Here is a 19,605-nt window from a genome sequence, read left to right on the forward strand (position 1 = left end):
AGAGTATGAGCCATTAGTCATGGGAATTATGAGCCCCTCGAGCAAGGATTTAAAAAGCATAGATACAGTAGAACTTCTATAGCTCGAATTTAATAACTTGCATTTAATTTAATTTTTAAAATTAATTTGTACGAGCTCTTGTAAAAGGTACGATTTAAGACTGTAATGTCAATTAATATTTACTTTATATCAGTGCCGTTTTAAGTCTTCCTCTATATGAGATATATAATCATTTTCAAACGCATAAAATCATAAAAGTAAGATTCCCAACATTCATTGTATAATTAATAAACAAAGGTCTAATAAAATATTTCCCTAGATCGAAGCCTTTACGATTCTGACATTTTACTTGGCTTATGGGGCAAGCTTCGAGTTTTGGAAGTTCTACTGTAGATCGTTATCGGTTGTGTGAGTAAAAGAAATGTTTTGATAGCAGGCGACAAATTCTGGCCTCAGAACACATTCAAACTTCGAGCGGTGCACAATAAGTTTTCGGATCTTCTCAAAATTCGGCATATACATATTTTGTCGACGACATGGCCACTGTTGTGTAAGAATAATTATACCCGTTAATCGTAAAGAAAAGTAAAAGCATTTAATAGCATTTAAAAAAATCTTGGCTCAAAAGCTGAAATGTTTTGAATGCAAATCCATTTTTTTCGATAAACTAGAAAACAACCTACTCTCTAAGAACAATAATAATACTTTTTTTTCATTTAAAAAATCTAGTGATTATACATTTTTTAGAAATTCAAGATGATCAGTGATCTTTAGAGTAATCACCATCAGTTAGATCTCAGAATTTATATGTATAGTTTTAATGACAGCTTTCTGGGTTTTGCAGGAATATCAACAATAACAACAGCACCCCCGCTGCTCCCTTCCTTCCCTACCTCCCCATCGCAGCCCCCGCCCCCGCTGCCCCCGCCCCCGCTGCCCCCCCCACCCTTAAATACATCCCCGTCGTTGGACCAAAATCCTGTACAGTGGTCTGTCCCAACTGCAACCAGCAAGTGAGAACCCGTGTAACCCACCAGGCCACCACCAGATCCCACTTAATTGCTCTGTTGCTGTGCTTCACCTTGTAAGCTATGACATTCAAAATGTACTTTATAGTGTTAACTACTCCTTAAATCGTACAGTTTGTGGCCCTGTGCTGCTTGTGTCTACTGTACCCCATGCGCCCGTAATGCTGAGCATTACTGTCCAGCCTGCAAGGTCTTAGTTGCCACCTACGAGCGATAGGAAACACCCATCGGAAGTCGTTGTTGTTCCAGATAAAGAAAATACCACCAACTTGTGCTCTTGTATCGTTCCAAATAAAATATTCAAGAAAAAACAGAGATATCTTTTGTGTAGAAGGAACTTCTTAGGAATTTATATCAAGGTAAGTAAAATTTCCAACCGAATTTGGTTGGAAGAGATTTTAGTGGCATCATAGATGTTATTCATTTTTTAAACAGATATGTACTTATAATATGTATATATCCTGCAAACTATAAATAGGTATGAGGCTAAAATGAATTAAAAATTAATAGGGCAGAGCGTGGGGCGAAACTGACCCCCCTTTGAGTATCGCACATGGAGCTCCCAATAATAATAACATTTCAATAATTTGCAGAATTATCTTCTTTATTGCTACCCCATTTTTTGAAGGCAAGATTTTCAAAAACTTATTTTCTAACATGCTTGCATTGATAAAATATGTTATTCATGTCTAATGTATTTTAAGTATTCCTCTAATCTGCGCTTTTAAAATATCATATATGTATATGCCATTATCGGGTCCCCAAAGTCCAAACATTTATTTGTATGCAAACGAGAGTTTTATCAAACTCAGGGTATGAGTTGAATTGGGGCTTATCCAAGATAAAGAAAAAAAACACACTTGTTTTTAGATCTTTGTATAATTAAAATTTAAAATATTTTTACGATTAAAAAATACTTTGAACTTTAAATACTTTTAGAAATTGGTATCTATGAAAGCCTGGTCTTATGATACATATTATTTTGTTTACTTATTTAGTAACCCTTCCTCCTGTATCATTTAATTAGCTTTTACTTTAACCCCATTTAATCCCTTTCTTTACGCGTAATTAATAACTCGTCATAGTAACTTTGCAGACATTTCGCAGCTAAATATGAATTTGAGCTGTCTTTTCGCCCAGCCACTAAGCATTATGCACGATATCCCTGCTCTTTGCTCTGTCTGCATATGGGAGCAACTTTGGCCAAAAGCAAACCACTTAAATTCATTTTAATTCAAGCGGATAGGAACCCCAAACTTCCCACACTTTTCGTATATAACCAGACCCTTAGCTCATAATTATTTCACAACGCATACACTTGCCGTAAAATAATTTTCCAGCACTTTTTGTTTTTTCCCTTTTTTCCCCGGAAAATGTTCTCTTTTTCTTAGGGGTTTCCCTGTTTTTATTCATTTTCTGGTATGTCTAGTGCGTCTCAAAGGGTTTCACACTTTGAATGTTTGCGCCAGGAGCCAAAGGCTGCATATGAAAATATTTGTAAAGCCCTTTTGCAATGTGGAAGCACTTTATGAGACTGGGACGAGTCTGGGGAAAGTGTAAATGTAAATATTTAAGGCTCATTTTGGTTTATTATAGTTTCAGTGGAGTGGAATTATTTATTTAAAATTTAAGCTAAGATAGAGGTAGCTTAAAATGTTAAGCTCCTTATCACAGAATACTCTTGTCGATATAAGATAATTTTATTTTTAAGTTTTAAGTCATATTTGAGTTTTATTTAATTTTTATTAAAGGTAAAAAAAACATCTTAAGCCCAAAAGCTGCCTAGAAAACATTTTAGTAATCAACAGTAAATGATTTAAACTTAATATAATGAAAAAAATAGGTTTTAATAAAACTTTGAGAGGGCATTTTAAATATTTCAAATTTGCAGATTCCTTCTTAACATTTTATAATAATCTATTTTATTGAAGTGAATATCATACATCATGTGATCATACATACACCCAATTTCGACGTGGCTTTCTTGTAAGTGAAGTAAAGACAAAAATATTAAACCGTAATGAAAAGTACACAACATAAATATCTAATACCATTTTCCACTTTTAACACCCTCAAGCCAGGTTCCCAAAAAAGTGGAAACTACTTTTATTTTGTATTTTTAATTCATACCATTTTAATTGCCAGTTGAATGGAGAGCAATCAATTTGGTGAATGGTTCTTGTGCAAACACCTTAAAATGCCATAAATTCTGGACGACTATTTATTGTTTTTATCGGCTGACCCAATTTTACAGAGCAAACCAAACAGAACAGAAGCTTTTGCCTGCAAAATGGATGACCCTACACATCATTCATTGCCATATCTTTCGATACCTAAGCCATTGTTTTTTGGCCATTGGCAAACAATACGACAAATTGGTATTGCATTGTCTATCTTCCCTCTGCCCATCGGTTTTTGCAATTTTCGCAAATTGTTTTTACGCAAAATATTTGCGTTTAACTGCTGTTTCGAGGGCTATTATTATTGTGTGTGTGTGTTTGGGATATAGTATATCTGCCATTTATATAGGCCATTAATATTGCATTTTTGTTGCACTCGAAATATTCCATCGATCGATGAATGCGATTTTTGTCAGCGCTTTTTGCCCCCAGCTGCGTTTCAAATAGCAGAAATTCCCCGACATTCTCGCAGATTTGGATGTTTTTCGCAGTTTTGCATTTCCGCATTTTTGCATCGAAATTAATTTGCGTAAATTGTATTAAATGTTTTGCCATGCCCAGCAAACTGTGCAAATTTTAATTGAATGCCTTTTGTTTGCCTCTGAATAATTCAGCAATGTTTGCCTTTGTTGCTGTAGTTTTTGGCCTTGTTAAATCGCTTTTCCACTGCAATTTGATAGGCACAAAAAAGCAGTGCGGATTGGTTTGAACGCGATAAACGGATAAATCCGAAAAACCACCACAAGCCCGGTAAATGCAATTTGAACGGTTCAATACTAATTGGTTTATAGTTTTTATTATGCTTTAATTATTTCTCTAAAAATAGATGTGCCCTGCGGGAGATTGGGTATTAGTTTTAAGTTTTTTCTAGTCTTTATAAACCTTTGAGGGTGTATTTTTTGGGATATCAAATAATTGCTGGCAAGGAATTGACTGAAAATGAAAATCTGTTTAAAAGTAACTAACAACTTTAACAGGTAAACAAATTTTGCATTTCTGTTTTCTTTATATATAAATAAGATTTAAAGATTTGTAAAATATTACAAAACATATAAAAAAGAATAACATCAAATAAAGGTACCTGTCTATCCTAAAATGTTTAATTAATACTAAAACAATAAATTCCATGTTTAAACAAAAAATTAATATAAAGAATTATTATACATAAAAATCATTAGGTATAAGATGTTATAAACTAATAATAACAAAGTAACTAGATATAAAATATATAAATACTATATAATTCTGTAAAGTATATTGTAAAATTTATCTTGTTAAACTGCGGCTAGAACTATTTATCCTTGAACTTGTTGGCAGTTCAGCAGCAACTTCTAGACATCAATCAATCAATCAATCCTGGTGCAAGCATGCCCAGCATCCATAACCATGATGATGATATTGATGAATTACCATTTTGGCCAGTGGCCAGAGAATAAAAAATCCGCTTTAATTAAAAGCCGCCGAGGCGGGACTGTTGCACTTGCAGTGCAGCGAATAAATCTTTTGGCGCGACCGCAAGACACGAGGCGCATTCAAAATGCTAAATTAGTAAAATGTCACTTTCGCTTTCAAGTCGGGAGGGAAAATTCCAGGGGGCAAAAGGCTGGGTGCATTGTTGTCGGCACTGATCAAAGCCGCGAAATCCGACGACGGAGATGCGGCAGCCACATAAATTATCACGGCCTAAGCAGGCGCAGACACTTGCCAAAAGTGTTGGCCAAAAAGGGGAAAATGGGCGGGAAAAGGGGAGAAAAAGGGGTGAAATGCGAACTGGTGTCGTGCGAAATGTTCCACATGTGGCGAGCAATGCATTGACACACTTCAAAGGCCTCCTCAGTGAAACTAAGAGATTTAAGGGAGACTGAAATCAGGAGAGTTTAATGACTCCATACATGTACTTCTTTTGATTTTTCACATTATAATCTCAAACAAAACGTCCACTTCATTAACTTTTTGGGAGTTCAAAACTTAAAAACTACTCCTTGGAAAGAAATATATTTTGTTTAGAAATTATTTATCACCATTCAATACTATATTTTACAGAAAAAACAGCACAAACCCTCTTCAGCAAATCCCACGCAAGCCGAAAAATGTATTATGTTAACGTTTATATATATTTTTAACAGATTAATATCAGTTACCACAAAAGATTTGTGTAACGACTGCCCTGAATCAGTCGAATTAAGTGTGAAAATGTTGAAGTACCTTTGGCTAACTAGGAAATCCATACCATGTATCTCCTGGTGGCACACATTTCGGAGAACTGGATTCTTTGCTGTTCGCAATTGCAATTTGAATTGTGTATCGATACTCGTAAATATTACAATTTGGCCAGAGGATATGGAAGAAGTGAACTGGATTTGGGCCAATAAAACGCCGGCATGCATAAATCTTGAGCCGTTTATTGGGCAATCCCATGGATTGTATGGAGGGTATCTCATGAATCGTTTAGTATGGCCAACAAATTGCATCCGGTGGAATGGACAAACATTGTTTGTGGAATGCATTTGTAACCGGGAAATTAGTCACATGTCAGGAAAATTATTAGTTAGTAAATTGCTTTTTAATACGTTTTGTGTTTTTATTATCAGAATATTAATATTGATTGGCCAAGATATCTAAAATATATTTACGTACTTTAAAGGTTTTGAAAGGACCATAAAAAATTATATATAAAGATGAGTGTTCCTATGTTGAGAGCATAAAAACTTGAAATTAAATATCTATAATAACATTGATAGTCTTCTTATTATTGATATTCATATATTTATCTTGAGAAAAATTATAAATAATTATAGTACTTTGTAAAATGTTTAATTTATAAACCCTTTTAATCGCTTCTTTTTGATTTATCCCAAGTCTATAAATAAGTAAGGAAAAACCAATAAAGATCGTATAAATTTCTTTCATCTCTGTTCAGTTGTGATATCAACTTCAAATTGAATTCCATGGGATCCCATTGGACAACTATATTCCATCGGTGTGGACGTGACTTGGCCGCTTTCACGATGTCCATCGCCTAGTCAATCAAACAAAGTTTGATGTCGAGTAGCTCGCTGCATTTCCATAAGTTAACTACCGTTCTGGCACTCTGAAACACATGTCACGCACTTCTCTAACAACTGGGAAAAGCTGGAAAAGCCCACGCCGTGGCAATTTCAACTGCACTTCACAGCTGGCCAGCCAACTCAAGCCAGTCTTCGGGAATTAATATACATATACCCACGCCACGAGGAAAAGTCTCCAGGCCATCTGTAAGTGGAGCGAACAAAATAATCAAAATGAGAATAAAATCACAACACTGCGGCCACTGGAAATTTGCATGTATCGAGTCTGCTCCGATTTCAGCTCGTAAAAAAACATTTTAAACAAATTCGAAATATTAAAAAAAATATTTTAAATACTGGTTATATTAAAATTGATTGAATATATTTAAGGAATATATTTGGAGAGATGTTCTGAGTTGATGAGATTTGTTAAGACATTTTCAAAGAACTTTGTCCACAACCTGAGTTTATTTTTGTGTTTAATTACCAATATATCTTAAATGATAATTTTTTTTGTATTATAGAATTTTCATTTTTATTATAAAAAATATATCAATATTATGTTTAACGGATCTTTTTTACTAGTCTGTAATATTGAGGGTTCCCTGATTTAAGGATAAAAATCTATAATCTAAATCTGTTATTCCAAATATAAACTTAGATTATAATATTTTTCGCGTTTAAAGCACATTTTTTAATTGTTTAAAGGCTAGAAAAAAGCCAAGTTCTCATCGCTTGCCTACAGGCTACTTGAAGACATCGCTGGAGGCGCCTCTTTTGCAGTTGGCAGGGCGAAGTGGAGTGGAGTGGGGTGCAGAAGTGTGTTTGAAGACACTTGTTGGCTGCCCGCCAGTTGAGGACGAGGATGATGATGGTGATTGCGAATATAGCGGCGATGATGATCGCGACCGACGACAGCATAACAAATGAACATTTAGATGGAGTTGCAGGCGAGTGCCAGCGGCCTCCGCATTTCTTTACTGCCATCCCACTTGCTGGAAGAAGAATATGGAAGTGGGTCTGGGATGCAAGCGTTAACTAAAAACATCAAGTGTTGGAGCCTTAAGTCATACAAAACAAAGCTATTGGATACCAAATTGTGCATAAAGATTTCTTAAATTTTGCATAATTTAATGTGGATTTTTAATATTTGGAGAGAGCTCAAAAATTGTGCAATGATAGGTGAGAAAGAAGGTAAGGGATAAAAAGTAAGTATAGGTTAAATGGTGTCCTAACTATTACAGCCCCCCAAAAATATAATCAACTGATTCAAAAGTAGAAAACCCCTTTAAACCCTCTTTAAGTTAAGACTTGAAGAAAATGTATCTATATTTTAACTAGGGAGTACTTTCGTCTTAATATCAAAAACGATTATTCTTGAATAAGTGAGAGCACGAATTTTCAAAATGAGAACATTTGATATCAGTTTTGTTCCCGACCCCAATTCGTCTAAGTGAAGATTTATCTAAAACATATACACCATCTTAAGACTTGTAGAAAATGTATCTCTATTTAAACTAGGGAGTACTTTCGTCTTAATATCAAAAACGATTATTCTTGAATAAGTGAGAGCACGAACTCTCAAAATGAGAACATTTGATATCCGTTTTGTTTCCGACCCCAATTCGTCTAAGGGAAGATCTATCTAAAACATATACACCATCTTGAGTACTTTCGTCTTGATATCAAGAACGTTTCTTCTTGAATAAGTGAGAGCACGAATTCTCAAAATGAGAACATTTGATATCCGTTTTGTTTCCGACCCCGATTTGTCTAAGTGAAGATCTATCTAAAACATATACACCATCTTGAGTGACTTTGGTTAACTGGCCGTCGACAGCCTCATCGCGTTCATCACACAGGAGCAGTAATAACTACGATTGCGATGGCTCCGCCTCCAACTCGAATTGCCTTTATTAAACGCTGGCTGTCAGGCTCAGATTGCGATTTTTTCTGCGGGCCAGCTGGCTCGAAAGCTGCGCGATGAGTTGTTGAAAAGTTAAAATGGATTTTACGCAAAGTTTTTAATTTGCCGCTCTTTTCCCACAAATCGTTGACCGTTGCAGCACGTTCTATTCTCTTTACTGCGCGTAATTAAAATCTTTAATATCTTTTCTGGAGAAGAATAAACTTTTAGTTCAGCCATGTGCCTTAAAGATTATCCCTTACAGTATTCAAACTGAACAGTTTTCGATTGCATTAAAAACCTAACTTCATACTTGAACTGAAGCTCATTAAAAACTTTGATTTTGCTTCCATATCGCAACACTTTTCTTTTCCGGTTCCTTGTGTAAAGGTCTCATTGTTCCCTTAACTTTTCGCTGTTGTTATGAAACACTTTCGAAAACGCAATTTGGCCCCTGCCAGTTTGCATTCTATATTATCAACCACACCATTTTTGCATTAAAACTTACACAATGCCTTTAAAGGACAACCCACGCACCGTGGATGCAGCTTTTGAGCCAAGTCACCATCGGCGTCTAGACATTGGTAAACAAAGGACAAAAGACTCTTTTGCAACTGTGGCTGAAGAACAAAAGAGCCAGGGAACCCAACCAAAAAGTGCGTTGGAAGTTTTAGAGGTTTTCTTATTATACTTTTTGGCTCCTGATATTTGGTTTAATGCACTGCGAGCGCATAATTGCGGTTAGGTGTTGGTTTGCAAGGACCCTGGAGGAGTTTATTTTGATCCACTGTAACGGGAAAACATATTATTATATATTTTTATCTAAGCAAATTATGAATTTTTGGATTTCTGTTCATGAAAATTGGTAATATAATTTAGCGTATTTAAAATGTGGAATTATGTTTATGATGCGGTATATTTCATATGGGAATCATCCTAGTTAAATATTTTACTTCAATTTCTCTTTGAAAAACCTGATTCCATGTGAAAGACAGGCAATCCTACTCCACCTTTTCAGTTAGTCATTCAATCTACCCACTTTTTTAGCCCGTCTTTTTACCAAGCTAAGGTATTCAGCGAGCAATTTGCAATTTATATTTGGTTAGCCAGGTTGTCAAGGAACCTGGCTGCAGTTGCAGTTGCAGTTTTCAGTTTGCAGCTTGCAACGTGAGACAATTGCAACGAGCTGCACAAATTAGTTAAATTACAGGCGGTTGATTAGAAAAAGTGGCTTTGGCTGTTGCATCTTCTTCGTGGCATCCAAGGCACTTCACTCTTTGCTTTCAGATTGTTCAGATTGCCGTCTTGTCTTTTTTGCAGCTTTTGCCGCTAACGAAGCTCAATTCGAGCGCCAAATTGAAATTGATTGTGACATTTGATCATGCGTTTGCCTTGGTCCCCAGGAAAGAGATGGCAACAGGGCGGGGGAAAGAGACGGCCTGCTGTCTTTGGAATTTGTGCGGAAAATTGCTAAAACGGTAGGCGCGCAGGTGTGCGTAGTTTTTCCTTTTGCATTTTCCTCCTTTTCCCCTTTTGACTTCAGCATTTCTTGGCTGATACGCACTGGATTAATTGGACGGATGTGCATTGGGTTGATGAGTTGAGCCGAGACAACTGGGGAAAACTGGAGAACTGTGGGCTCAAATGCAAGCTGGTCTCTGCCATTTCTGCCAGAGATTAAGGTGAGTTTTATTTTAAGGCGCCAGCGGAAAAAAGTTTAAATTGCTTGGGCATTGGGTGAATGGAGAAAATGTTTCTGTTTGGCTGAAATGTGGGATGCGGGGATATGGTAATCCAGGCTGGATGGAAAAATAAACTAATTGCTGTTGGGGATTATCAACAGAGTTTCGTTTTTACTTTGGACATTTTTTTGAAGTGCGTACTGGAAATATTCACTTTAATATTTGTGCAACTAAATAAAGGAAATTTAACAAAATTGTATAAGTTCCTCTTAGGCTTAAACGTAAAATTGTGGTATGTATTTGCAAGATTCACAATTTAAAGGTTGTGCTTTAAGAAACATTGTCAATATATTCAAAAATCAATTACAATACATTTTAGAATATGTGTATCTTACCTAGTTAACTTATAGGTTAGTTAAATAATTTATTAATTTATAAAGATACTCCTACCTCCAATATTTAACATTCGTTCTCAAATTCCCCATTAGTTATTAACCACAGTTCATATGCGTTACCTGAGCTACTTACCCGGTCTCAAGAACTATGAATATGCAAAGGCACTCAGGTCTTTGGGGCTAGCCTAAACCCAGCCTCTAAGTTCATCCGGAGAGCATTTTACTGGCAGAGCTCGAAAGGGGAAATCCCCACATGAATAATTACAGCCCACGCAGTTCATTTAATTTTGCTTGGGAGGGTGGAAAACCCTTTCGAAAGCGAAATACGCGTGGCACATGAATGAAAATATTTAATGAAGAAATTTATAACAAACTTTTAGGAATGGCAGCAGACTGCTGGAAATGGCTGCGGATGAAGAAAGTAGCAGGGTGGTTAAAAATTATGAACATTAAATGTAAATTAAGCTAATCAATTAGGTCTAAATTGTGCTTAAGATTGGCAGCGCTTTCTTCAGTGCACAGAGAATAATAATTCTTTTTTTATTTTTATCTGGTCGATATTAGAAAATATTAAATATATGTTAGTTTGGCACAAAAGAAAAATATAGAAACCTGAAAAATATTATCAACAATTTCACAATCAAAAGTTTAACAACAAAATATTATATACAATTTTGTTAGATATTTGGTATAATATTTTTCCCTGTGCACACAGTTCAAAGTACGCTCTACCAGCGACTTCTGGCCCATTTGCTGCCTAACCCAATTAGCCGAGGCAGGCGAGTTCCTTCGTTCCTCACCCTCCATCCGCTATAAATGACCGACATTTAAATTGTGATCAATTGAGGGGCTCCCCATCGCCATCGCCATCACCAACACCCAACTCGTAAACCCTTTGAATACCGTGCTGTGTAGTATCTGTTGCCATTGCATAGCTGAGTTAATGATTGGAAATTAATTTGTCAGCAGGGGAATGGGCCAATGGGATTACGCAATTGCGTAGACAAATTGCTGGCAATTAGCAGGGAGTTCGAAGACGACGACAAAGGCATTGTTCGACAGGCGATTCTGGGTGATTCCCATAGTTCAGTTCAGGTGGATGGGCCTTTAACTCCATCTCCACTTAACGGGCAATGGCTATCGATCTGTGTCAAGTGTGGAGATAGTGTATTGCTGGGAATTAAGTAGTGGATTAATTGCCAGATGGGAATTTCTATTGCGAAAAGGATGAAGTAGTTATCACCTTAAGAGGTCATCAGTCTTGAAAAGTATTTAATTGTGTTGTTGTATATTGAGATGTATTGGAATTTATATACCAGGATATAAAGTGGCCATTAACGAAATTAAGGCTTAAATCCTAGAAATCCTCGAAATCCTAGATCAGGCATTTAAAACTTTTTCTAAAAATATTTTGTTTTTATTTTAGAGAACATCAAAACAGTGCAATGATTATTAAAAACGTCTTTAAATAAAGTGTTAGGATAAAAGTCCTGAGTAGTAGTCCTTCATCTAAAACTACAACTCACCCACTGTAAAAACCACATTCCTTGAAACCCCCAAAAATGACATTTTTAATGGTCGCCTCAAACGAACCGAGAAATTCCAGCCAAAGCAATAAAAAGGCGTCACCAGCAACGAGAACTTGCTGCCAACTTGAATGGCCTAATCAAATTAAGTACTAATCCTTGGGAAAAACCGCGAACAATTTAAAATGATTGTTAAGTAAATTTCCCAAAACAATTACGATGGTCTAGTGCACACTCATAGGAAATCTTCATGAGAGATTTACGTAGAGCGCAGGCGCGAGGAGAGGCGATTTATTATTGCATGCGATAAATTTGTTGCCTGTCGGGAAGAAAGGATGATTAAGGACGAAGGACTGGCGCTTTACATATGTGTAAATTGTTAGCAGATGGCCATTGAACAAGACAAGACAACAATAATGAGTTGGCTTTTTGGACAGCTGAGGGGGGCAACTTTTTGAAGTAACTGAAGGAAGGATAATCCACTTAGGAGTGCCTTTGGCTATACAGTGTGTGTGGGCGATGTCCTGGCGACAACAATGTTGCACACACAGTGCAAAATCATCGGTTTTCTTACTTAAGAAAATTAATTCTTAATCTATAAAGTTTAAGCGATATTAAGAATGTTTAATAAACATATATTAAATATTTCAAAATATTATTTAAAAATAAACTTTGATAATACTTTACCAATTTGAAATGTTAAAGATCTATTTACCTATTAATATTTTTTTAACATTTCAAAACTGATTGGAATAGAATATAAAATATTTGAAAAAATTCTAAATTTGTCTTTTATATTTTTATAACGTTTTTGACATTTTAACAATTTAAAACTTTAAAAAATATACAAACAGTTTTATGTTACTATTCCTAAAGTATGTAAAATAGTTCATTAGAAACAACATTTTAACGATTCATAATTCGATAAAAGAAGAGGAAATCATATATTTTTAGACTATGTGAAATTGTTGAATTGCATTAAAAATATGATGTTCTGCTAGTTCTTTCTGTGCATACTTGGGACATGGGGAGAAATTGTTTTATTACCCGGGCGAAGCCGTTGAGTGTGTGTTGACTGAAAACAAAGGTGCGCACAATAAATTACATTGTTACACGGAAACTTACGACCAGGACACGGCACGGACACACTGGTATATCTGTGCACACACATGGAGGAGAGGTCCTGGCAGGAAGTCAGCAACAAGCGCCGCGTTAATGAAAAGGATTTCTCGGCATCCACATGTCTGCAGAGTTAGTAGTGCCACCTAGCCCCTGCTCCAACCATCCTTCAACCGAACTGACTTTCCTCTTTGGGTTATTTAATATTTAAACTCCGGCCAGACGGTGGATTTTCCAAGTAGGAGGATAACGGGGCACTATAGTCCCGTCTTTGATGTCCTCGACCCATTAGTTGAGGTCTCAACTTTTGCATAAATAAACGCCTCAGTTCATTAGTGAGTCTCGCCCTCAGCCTCGCCCGATTCTCAATTGCAAAAAGGGTTCCCTTTGGGGTCCCACTGCGGTTTCCTGGGCCATCGGTTGCTGCGGCTGGCTTTTGGGCCCAGGATGCGTGAAAGTGTCATAAGCCTAGGAGGCTGGAAGGGAGATCTTATGACGGACCAGACCGCAGTTACAGCTGGCAAATAGTTGGCTTGTTGTTCTGCGGCTTTGCCTTAAAGTTTAATGGTTTCTTAATCGATTTTCGGAAAAGGGAAAGTTGAAAGCTGCCTGGAAATGCTAAGTAATGATGTTCTCTTTTGGGTAAGAGGATCAAAGTGGAAAGGGAAAATTAAATAAACAGATTAAGAGTATTTCAAACGGTTTAAAATGTTATATAAAGAATTTATAGAAGCTAAAAGCTTCTTAACGATTCTTAATTATGATGTTGCTTAAGATTTTTTATAAAGAAGTATACAGAGATACAAGAGAGATACAAAATTGGAATAAACAGCAAAAAACAGTATATTCGAAACATAGGAATAGAATAGTTTTAGCGTGTAAAGTTTGCTAGCAATCATTCTAGACCTTAAATCCGTTTTAAATATTTTCTGAAAAGAAGAAGAAGAACTATCAATAACGCCTTGAAATTTTTGACAAACATTATAAATATCGATTCCTTTCCGAAAGCAAACGAAGCAATCCCAGTCCCAGAAATCAGTCAAACGCCGTAGGTCAAAATTCAAGCACCTCAAAGCCTCGTTTCCCCTGTTTCCGAACTTTTCCGGATCCGGACAGTCCAGCCCTTCCGTCGATCCATGGGTACAGTGGTCTCCACCCTGCAGCGCCCCACCCCCCTCGTGAGCATGGACAGCACGCATGCGCAGTTCGTCCGGGACACCATCAACGGCAACAAGGTGGTGATCTTCAGCAAGACCTACTGTCCCTACTGCAGCATGGCCAAGGAGCAGTTCCGGAAGATCAACGTCAAGGCCACGGTCGTGGAGCTGGACCAGCGGGACGACGGCAACGAGATCCAGGCGGTTCTGGGCGAGATGACGGGCTCGAGGACCGTTCCGCGGTGCTTCATCGACGGCAAGTTCGTGGGCGGCGGCACCGATGTGAAGCGCCTCTATGAGCAGGGCATCCTGCAGAAGTACTTCCAGTGAGAAATGGGGCATCCTGCACAGGATCTTCCATATCAATCTTGTTCTTCCGGCACAATAAAACAATTTCAGTTGGCGTTTTAAATGGTGTTTTTTAATAAGGATGGGGAAACTGTTGAAAAATCTATTATTACGAATCGAAAAATCATATTAACAGATGAATTATAAAGTATAAATAAGTTGAACTACAATAATTAAGTAGTTAAAAATATAAAAATATTAGATCAAAATTTAAAATATATATAAGTTTTACTTATTATATATATAATGGACTTTAAACTTCTTAAACTATAAAAGCAATAAAGAATGATAATATTCAAATTGAAAATGAAATATTTGGATTCACTAAATTTTTTTTATCATCTTACACACTACGTTACGTTAATAATAAGAAGTTCATATTGAAATTATACAGTAAAATCCTTAAATTAACTTTAATTGATACATTTATACATTATAATCGTATGTATTTTTCAACATATTTTATATAACTTTTAATTCATTTATCTCAAATACCTCTACATTTTTTTTTTATGTGTTTGCTTGAGAGAAACGATTAAAAAAGTGGCAACAAAGGAAATGCAAACAGGAGGCGGATGCACGAGCCGGCTTTTATCTGCTCAATATGACGCTTAAGTTGTTCCTGGGGGGATCCCAGCTGTCTGAGGGCGGGGAGTTAACAATTAAGGAGTGAATCCTGTTGGGAGGCTGGACTGAATGCGCTTTCCTTTCACCTGCACTCGGCAGTTGTGTTTCATTGTTGTCCTCCATCCAGGTATCCTTTTTCCAGCCCCACTCCCCCAACGATTTCGAACCCATTTGCATATGGAAAAGTTGAAAGCAACGTCATGAGGTCAAGGCTCGTTGCATTAAAGTTTCAAGACCCCATCGAACAACTCTCAAAGGGCATGCACGATAGTTTCCGCATCTCATCAGAAGTATTTCCTGAATATATGTATTTTTCCGTGATTCGAAAGAAATTCGTAGAAATCGTAAGCTTAAATTGATTGAAAATTCCACCAAATTGCTTGTAATTTGTTTGCCAAATTGTTTTCCTCGCTTTCGTTTTTGTGTTCAAAAATTACTTTAACAATGTCGAATTCAGTTTACTGTCACACACGCGAAAATTGATCGCAATTCACCTGGGCCAACGGATAAAAAATGTCACGGCACACGTGTCGTATGCGTAATTTGGCTCATCGATTGTTTTTTGGGGTTAAAACTCACGAAAGCAGCGACGAAAGGATTGATTATGGAAATTGGTGAACAATCAGGTCTTACCCCTTTGATTGGTAAACAACTTTTTACCAGTTGCTATCTGTACTCGATTCGTTTTTCTGCGGGATTTAATTTTTAATGAATTGAAAGAAGTGGTTTTATAGAATAATTTTTTAGAAGTGGACAAATTATTCTTAATTTATTTCAAATCGATATTAGTAGGATTTTTTCTTACTTTTTATAGGGTACTTTAGTCCTCGCCCTTAACTTATTTATTAATTTTTTGTGGTGCAAGTCAGACAAGCATGAAAACTTGTTATGGCTACCAACACGAAGAATTTTTACAGCTGAAATGGAATGGAAATTTTTTACGATCCCAAACGCCGGCCAACACTTTTTTCGCTATTTTTAGCCAGCCAGGGGAGTGGAAAAAGTGTGTTGCAGTGGCATATAACTTTGTTTTAATTTGTTGAAGGATGAATGCAATTGCCACCGACAGACTGTCAGAGTGAGGGAAAAAAGAACTGGCTGTCGCTGACTAACTCAATAAAAAATGCATTTGGCATTTTGATTGCGATATTATCTAGTCAGTGGGGCAACATTGTTGCCGGGCCTTAATTTCATTTGCCCAGACATTTTTTAATGGCCAATATAATTGGGCGTGGCCGAACAATGTATGCAGCACTCAATCTTTCAATTATCAGCGTGTTAAGTTCCATGAAACGCAAAAATTCTCCCATGAACAGAATTTATTAGAATTTTCTTTGACCAGACGAGTTGCGGGTTGGAATAGTTTTCGTGGCTCCCCCGCTTTCTGAACCCCGAAATTGTGGCAGCCAGACTCCTGTTAGACCATCCATATATCATATAGTTTCCCGAAAACTCTGTCTGCTCCATGTGCATGTGCAGCAGCGGCTCCTTCGCCTTTGATAGACGATTTATTAAGCGTTTTATTATTAGTTTTCCCGCTCGGTGGCTTTTGTGGCATTTTTGATTACAAATTCCAGGGCATCGCAGTCTTGTAATTACCAAAAACGACCGAAAAATGGTCGGATATCCCATTGTTGGAGATTCTTTTTGCGGCTGCCGAAAAGATGGATTGGAGTTTTTAATGTTTACTTTGGCAATTGGCTAACTTTATGTTAAGCTAAAAGTGTAATAATTGCTTAAGATATATTTAGAGTGCTGAAAATGTGTTCATTAAATATTAATCCTCCATCTAATGACATCCCATCAGTCTTGAAATACTAGCCTCTCCGGAGTTAGTGGCTTCGGGGGAAGAACGTGTTAAAATTTCTCAAAACGACACTTGCACGTAACATGTCATGCCAACATATAATTATATTATTGCTGTATTTCTTTGTTTTTACACATGCTATCCCCATACTGTGACTTTGAGCCAGGTCCAGGTCTCCGTTTTGGCCATGGCCATGCAACTGAGATCTTTTCGCGCTGATAAACTTTTGTGAGGGTTACGGGAATACTTGTGTACTGGAAAAAAATATTATTTATGGTTCTTAATGATGAAATATATCTTTTTAGTAAATATAAACAAAATATTTGTCAATATTTTTCAATGCTTTTTGATAATACTTATATCATTTTGTACATGCCATGGGCATCATTGCATTTTTGTTACATGTCAACAATTGTTTTTGGCATTCTACAAATAAAAGTCAATTCAATTACCTTTGTAATTTAGTTTAAAACGATTTTTGTATGTTTATGTTCCTTGGAAATAACGCCCATGGGCATTATTTCATCCTACATTTCATTTTGAATTTGCAGTATACAATGTACACTTTTAAATATTTTCATAAGTGTACACTGCAACAGAAAAAGTAATAGCAACAATGGGGAAGCAACGCACGTGTTAACAAGGATGCGATAAAAAATAGTAGAAGTGGAGCGAAGTGAGGAAATAAATGCCGGAATGACAGGAAATATGTGTGCGTGACATTGTTACTTGGGTCTGCCAACCGGAACCAAAAGTGGGTGGCTCCCATGGTCGCTATTCCACTGGCAGTTGGATGTCAACACGAAAGCAACAGGATATGTGTACATATGTATAATTATATAGAATATGTACCACCTACTTGGAAAATGCCTGATAGCATTTGATGTAAAAATTGCACAAAGCTAGCTCAAATGCAATGGAAGTTCAGTGCTATTGAAATTATGGAGGCACAGCAAGTCATATACAAGAAATTACATAGAGGACTTAAAACTATATAACATTTTTTATTAAAATCTAGGTAAATATCTATCTAGTAATAAATATTTATTATCTGGGGATAACTCTACCATATTCCACATTCAATTCAAAGATTGTTATTTGTTTTAACATACCAAAATAATAATTTGTTTAATCTGTAAATAATAAATTAAGATATCTCAAAATGCCAACCATTAATTTTGTATAAGATGCCAAAGTTGCCACCAAACTTTGTCGCTAACTTGGCGCCTGAACAATTGCCAGTTCCCCAACTCCCCGTGGGATCATCGACCCATCCATTGGTAACTTGATACCTTGCGGTAGCTAAGCATTTTAGCTAAACTTTCAACTTTTGGGGCCATTAATCAATTAATTAAGTATCTTATGAATATTTCACGGGGGAGTGAAGACCCGGCATCATCACAATCGTTTGGCTTTCGTGAGTTCTCTTGGGGAAATGGGCATTTTCGAAGGAGCTCACCGCATGCATATTTTAAGGAAGTGTTCCAGACAACCGGGAAAAGAGTTCTGCCGGCATAATCGAGGGATAACTTGACGAGATAATAACTTGGGGCCGGCAGAAAGGGATAATGAGTTTCAGTTGATGAACAGCCAACTTTCCGAGGAGTAAGCAATAAGAATATGCGAAGTAGGGCTGCGAGAACGGAAAAAACTTTCCGACTAATTAATTAAATGCGCTATAAAAATGTTTGCTGCTGTTGGTCTGGCGAAAGTTGAAGCATGAAAAATGGGCGGCAGGAATTTTCCTGCCGAAAGAAATGGCGGAAAAGAGTGCACGGCAAATGTTTAAGTTATGCGAAAATGTTGACTCAAAAAATTAAGCAGGTGGGAAACTGTTGGATGTTTGAGTTCCCACTGTATTGACATTTTTTGTTTTGCTCCTCCATCGCGATAAGAAAAAGTTTTTAATGAGTTTGCCAAATGCCGAGCAATGCTTGGAGGACTCGAGATGATTAGTTGGCAGCGAAAAGTTTCGAGTTAGGCGGGCGTTTGCCGCGATTAATTTATTAGAATTTTATTTTAAGCGCAAAAGTTCCTCGGGAGTTTTCAGATGACAATAAGCCAAGTACTTGATTAATTTATGAAGAAACTTAAGACTAAAAACGGGACTAATAATTTAATCATATATAATCATATCATACTATCAAGATCAAGTTGATATTAATAGCATTATAATATCAAATTAATATTTCAATTATATTTTTGGGAGTAGTTTAAGCTGATTATGGGTTAAACATGTACTACTAATTTTCAGTTAAGGAAAAATCATATAAATGGAAAAAAGTAAAGCATGAAGATAATAATTTATCATCACAATCCATTCTCCCCTTTCATCTCGCAAGCAGCATGAGTTTAGAGCACTGTAAATGCTCCTCCATTACCTTAATATTTTTTCCTGTTCCAGTAATGCGATTTCGCAACCTGTTTTTGTAAACATCCTTGGATCTTTTCAGGGGTCTAGTGCAAGACCCCCACCCGACTTCCTGCTTACTATACAATCGCTCATTTGTCAACATCATTCACAATGGCTGTCAATGGCAAGGAACTCTGGGGGCTTTCAATGCACTTCGCTACCCAAGGCATACATACCTCCACGTATAGCCACCCCTGGAGCAGACACATGCCCATATTTACCTGCCCCACACATTAATGGTCAATTTCATTCCTATTTGATTGTATAGGATCGTATGTGTCTGGGCCAGAGAAGAGCGGACCGGAATGGACCTCTTGCAAATTACCGCAGCCTCCTGTGGAGCACACTAAATGCGCGTTCGTGGGGCTCA

The 19,605-nt window shown here is 36.8% G+C and overlaps 2 protein-coding genes across 2 annotated transcripts; both read left to right on the plus strand.

The window, feature by feature from the left end:
* The first annotated feature begins 468 nt into the window (after positions 1-468).
* LOC139352489 (lipopolysaccharide-induced tumor necrosis factor-alpha factor homolog) lies at positions 469-1,309 on the plus strand. The gene is made up of 3 exons (XM_070994719.1): positions 469-550; positions 845-1,084; positions 1,143-1,309. The coding sequence occupies exons 1-3, from the start codon at positions 537-539 to the stop codon at positions 1,243-1,245; spliced, it is 357 nt and encodes a 118-aa protein (XP_070850820.1). The 5' UTR covers positions 469-536; the 3' UTR covers positions 1,246-1,309.
* Positions 1,310-13,882: 12,573 nt separating this feature from the next.
* Grx1t (Glutaredoxin 1, testis-specific) lies at positions 13,883-14,452 on the plus strand. The gene has a single exon (XM_017072762.4). The coding sequence runs from the start codon at positions 14,020-14,022 to the stop codon at positions 14,368-14,370; it is 351 nt and encodes a 116-aa protein (XP_016928251.2). The 5' UTR covers positions 13,883-14,019; the 3' UTR covers positions 14,371-14,452.
* The last annotated feature ends 5,153 nt before the right edge of the window (positions 14,453-19,605 follow it).

The sequence above is a fragment of the Drosophila suzukii genome, chromosome 2R, assembly GCF_043229965.1.
Source record: "Drosophila suzukii chromosome 2R, CBGP_Dsuzu_IsoJpt1.0, whole genome shotgun sequence".
Classification (NCBI taxonomy): domain Eukaryota; kingdom Metazoa; phylum Arthropoda; class Insecta; order Diptera; family Drosophilidae; genus Drosophila; species Drosophila suzukii.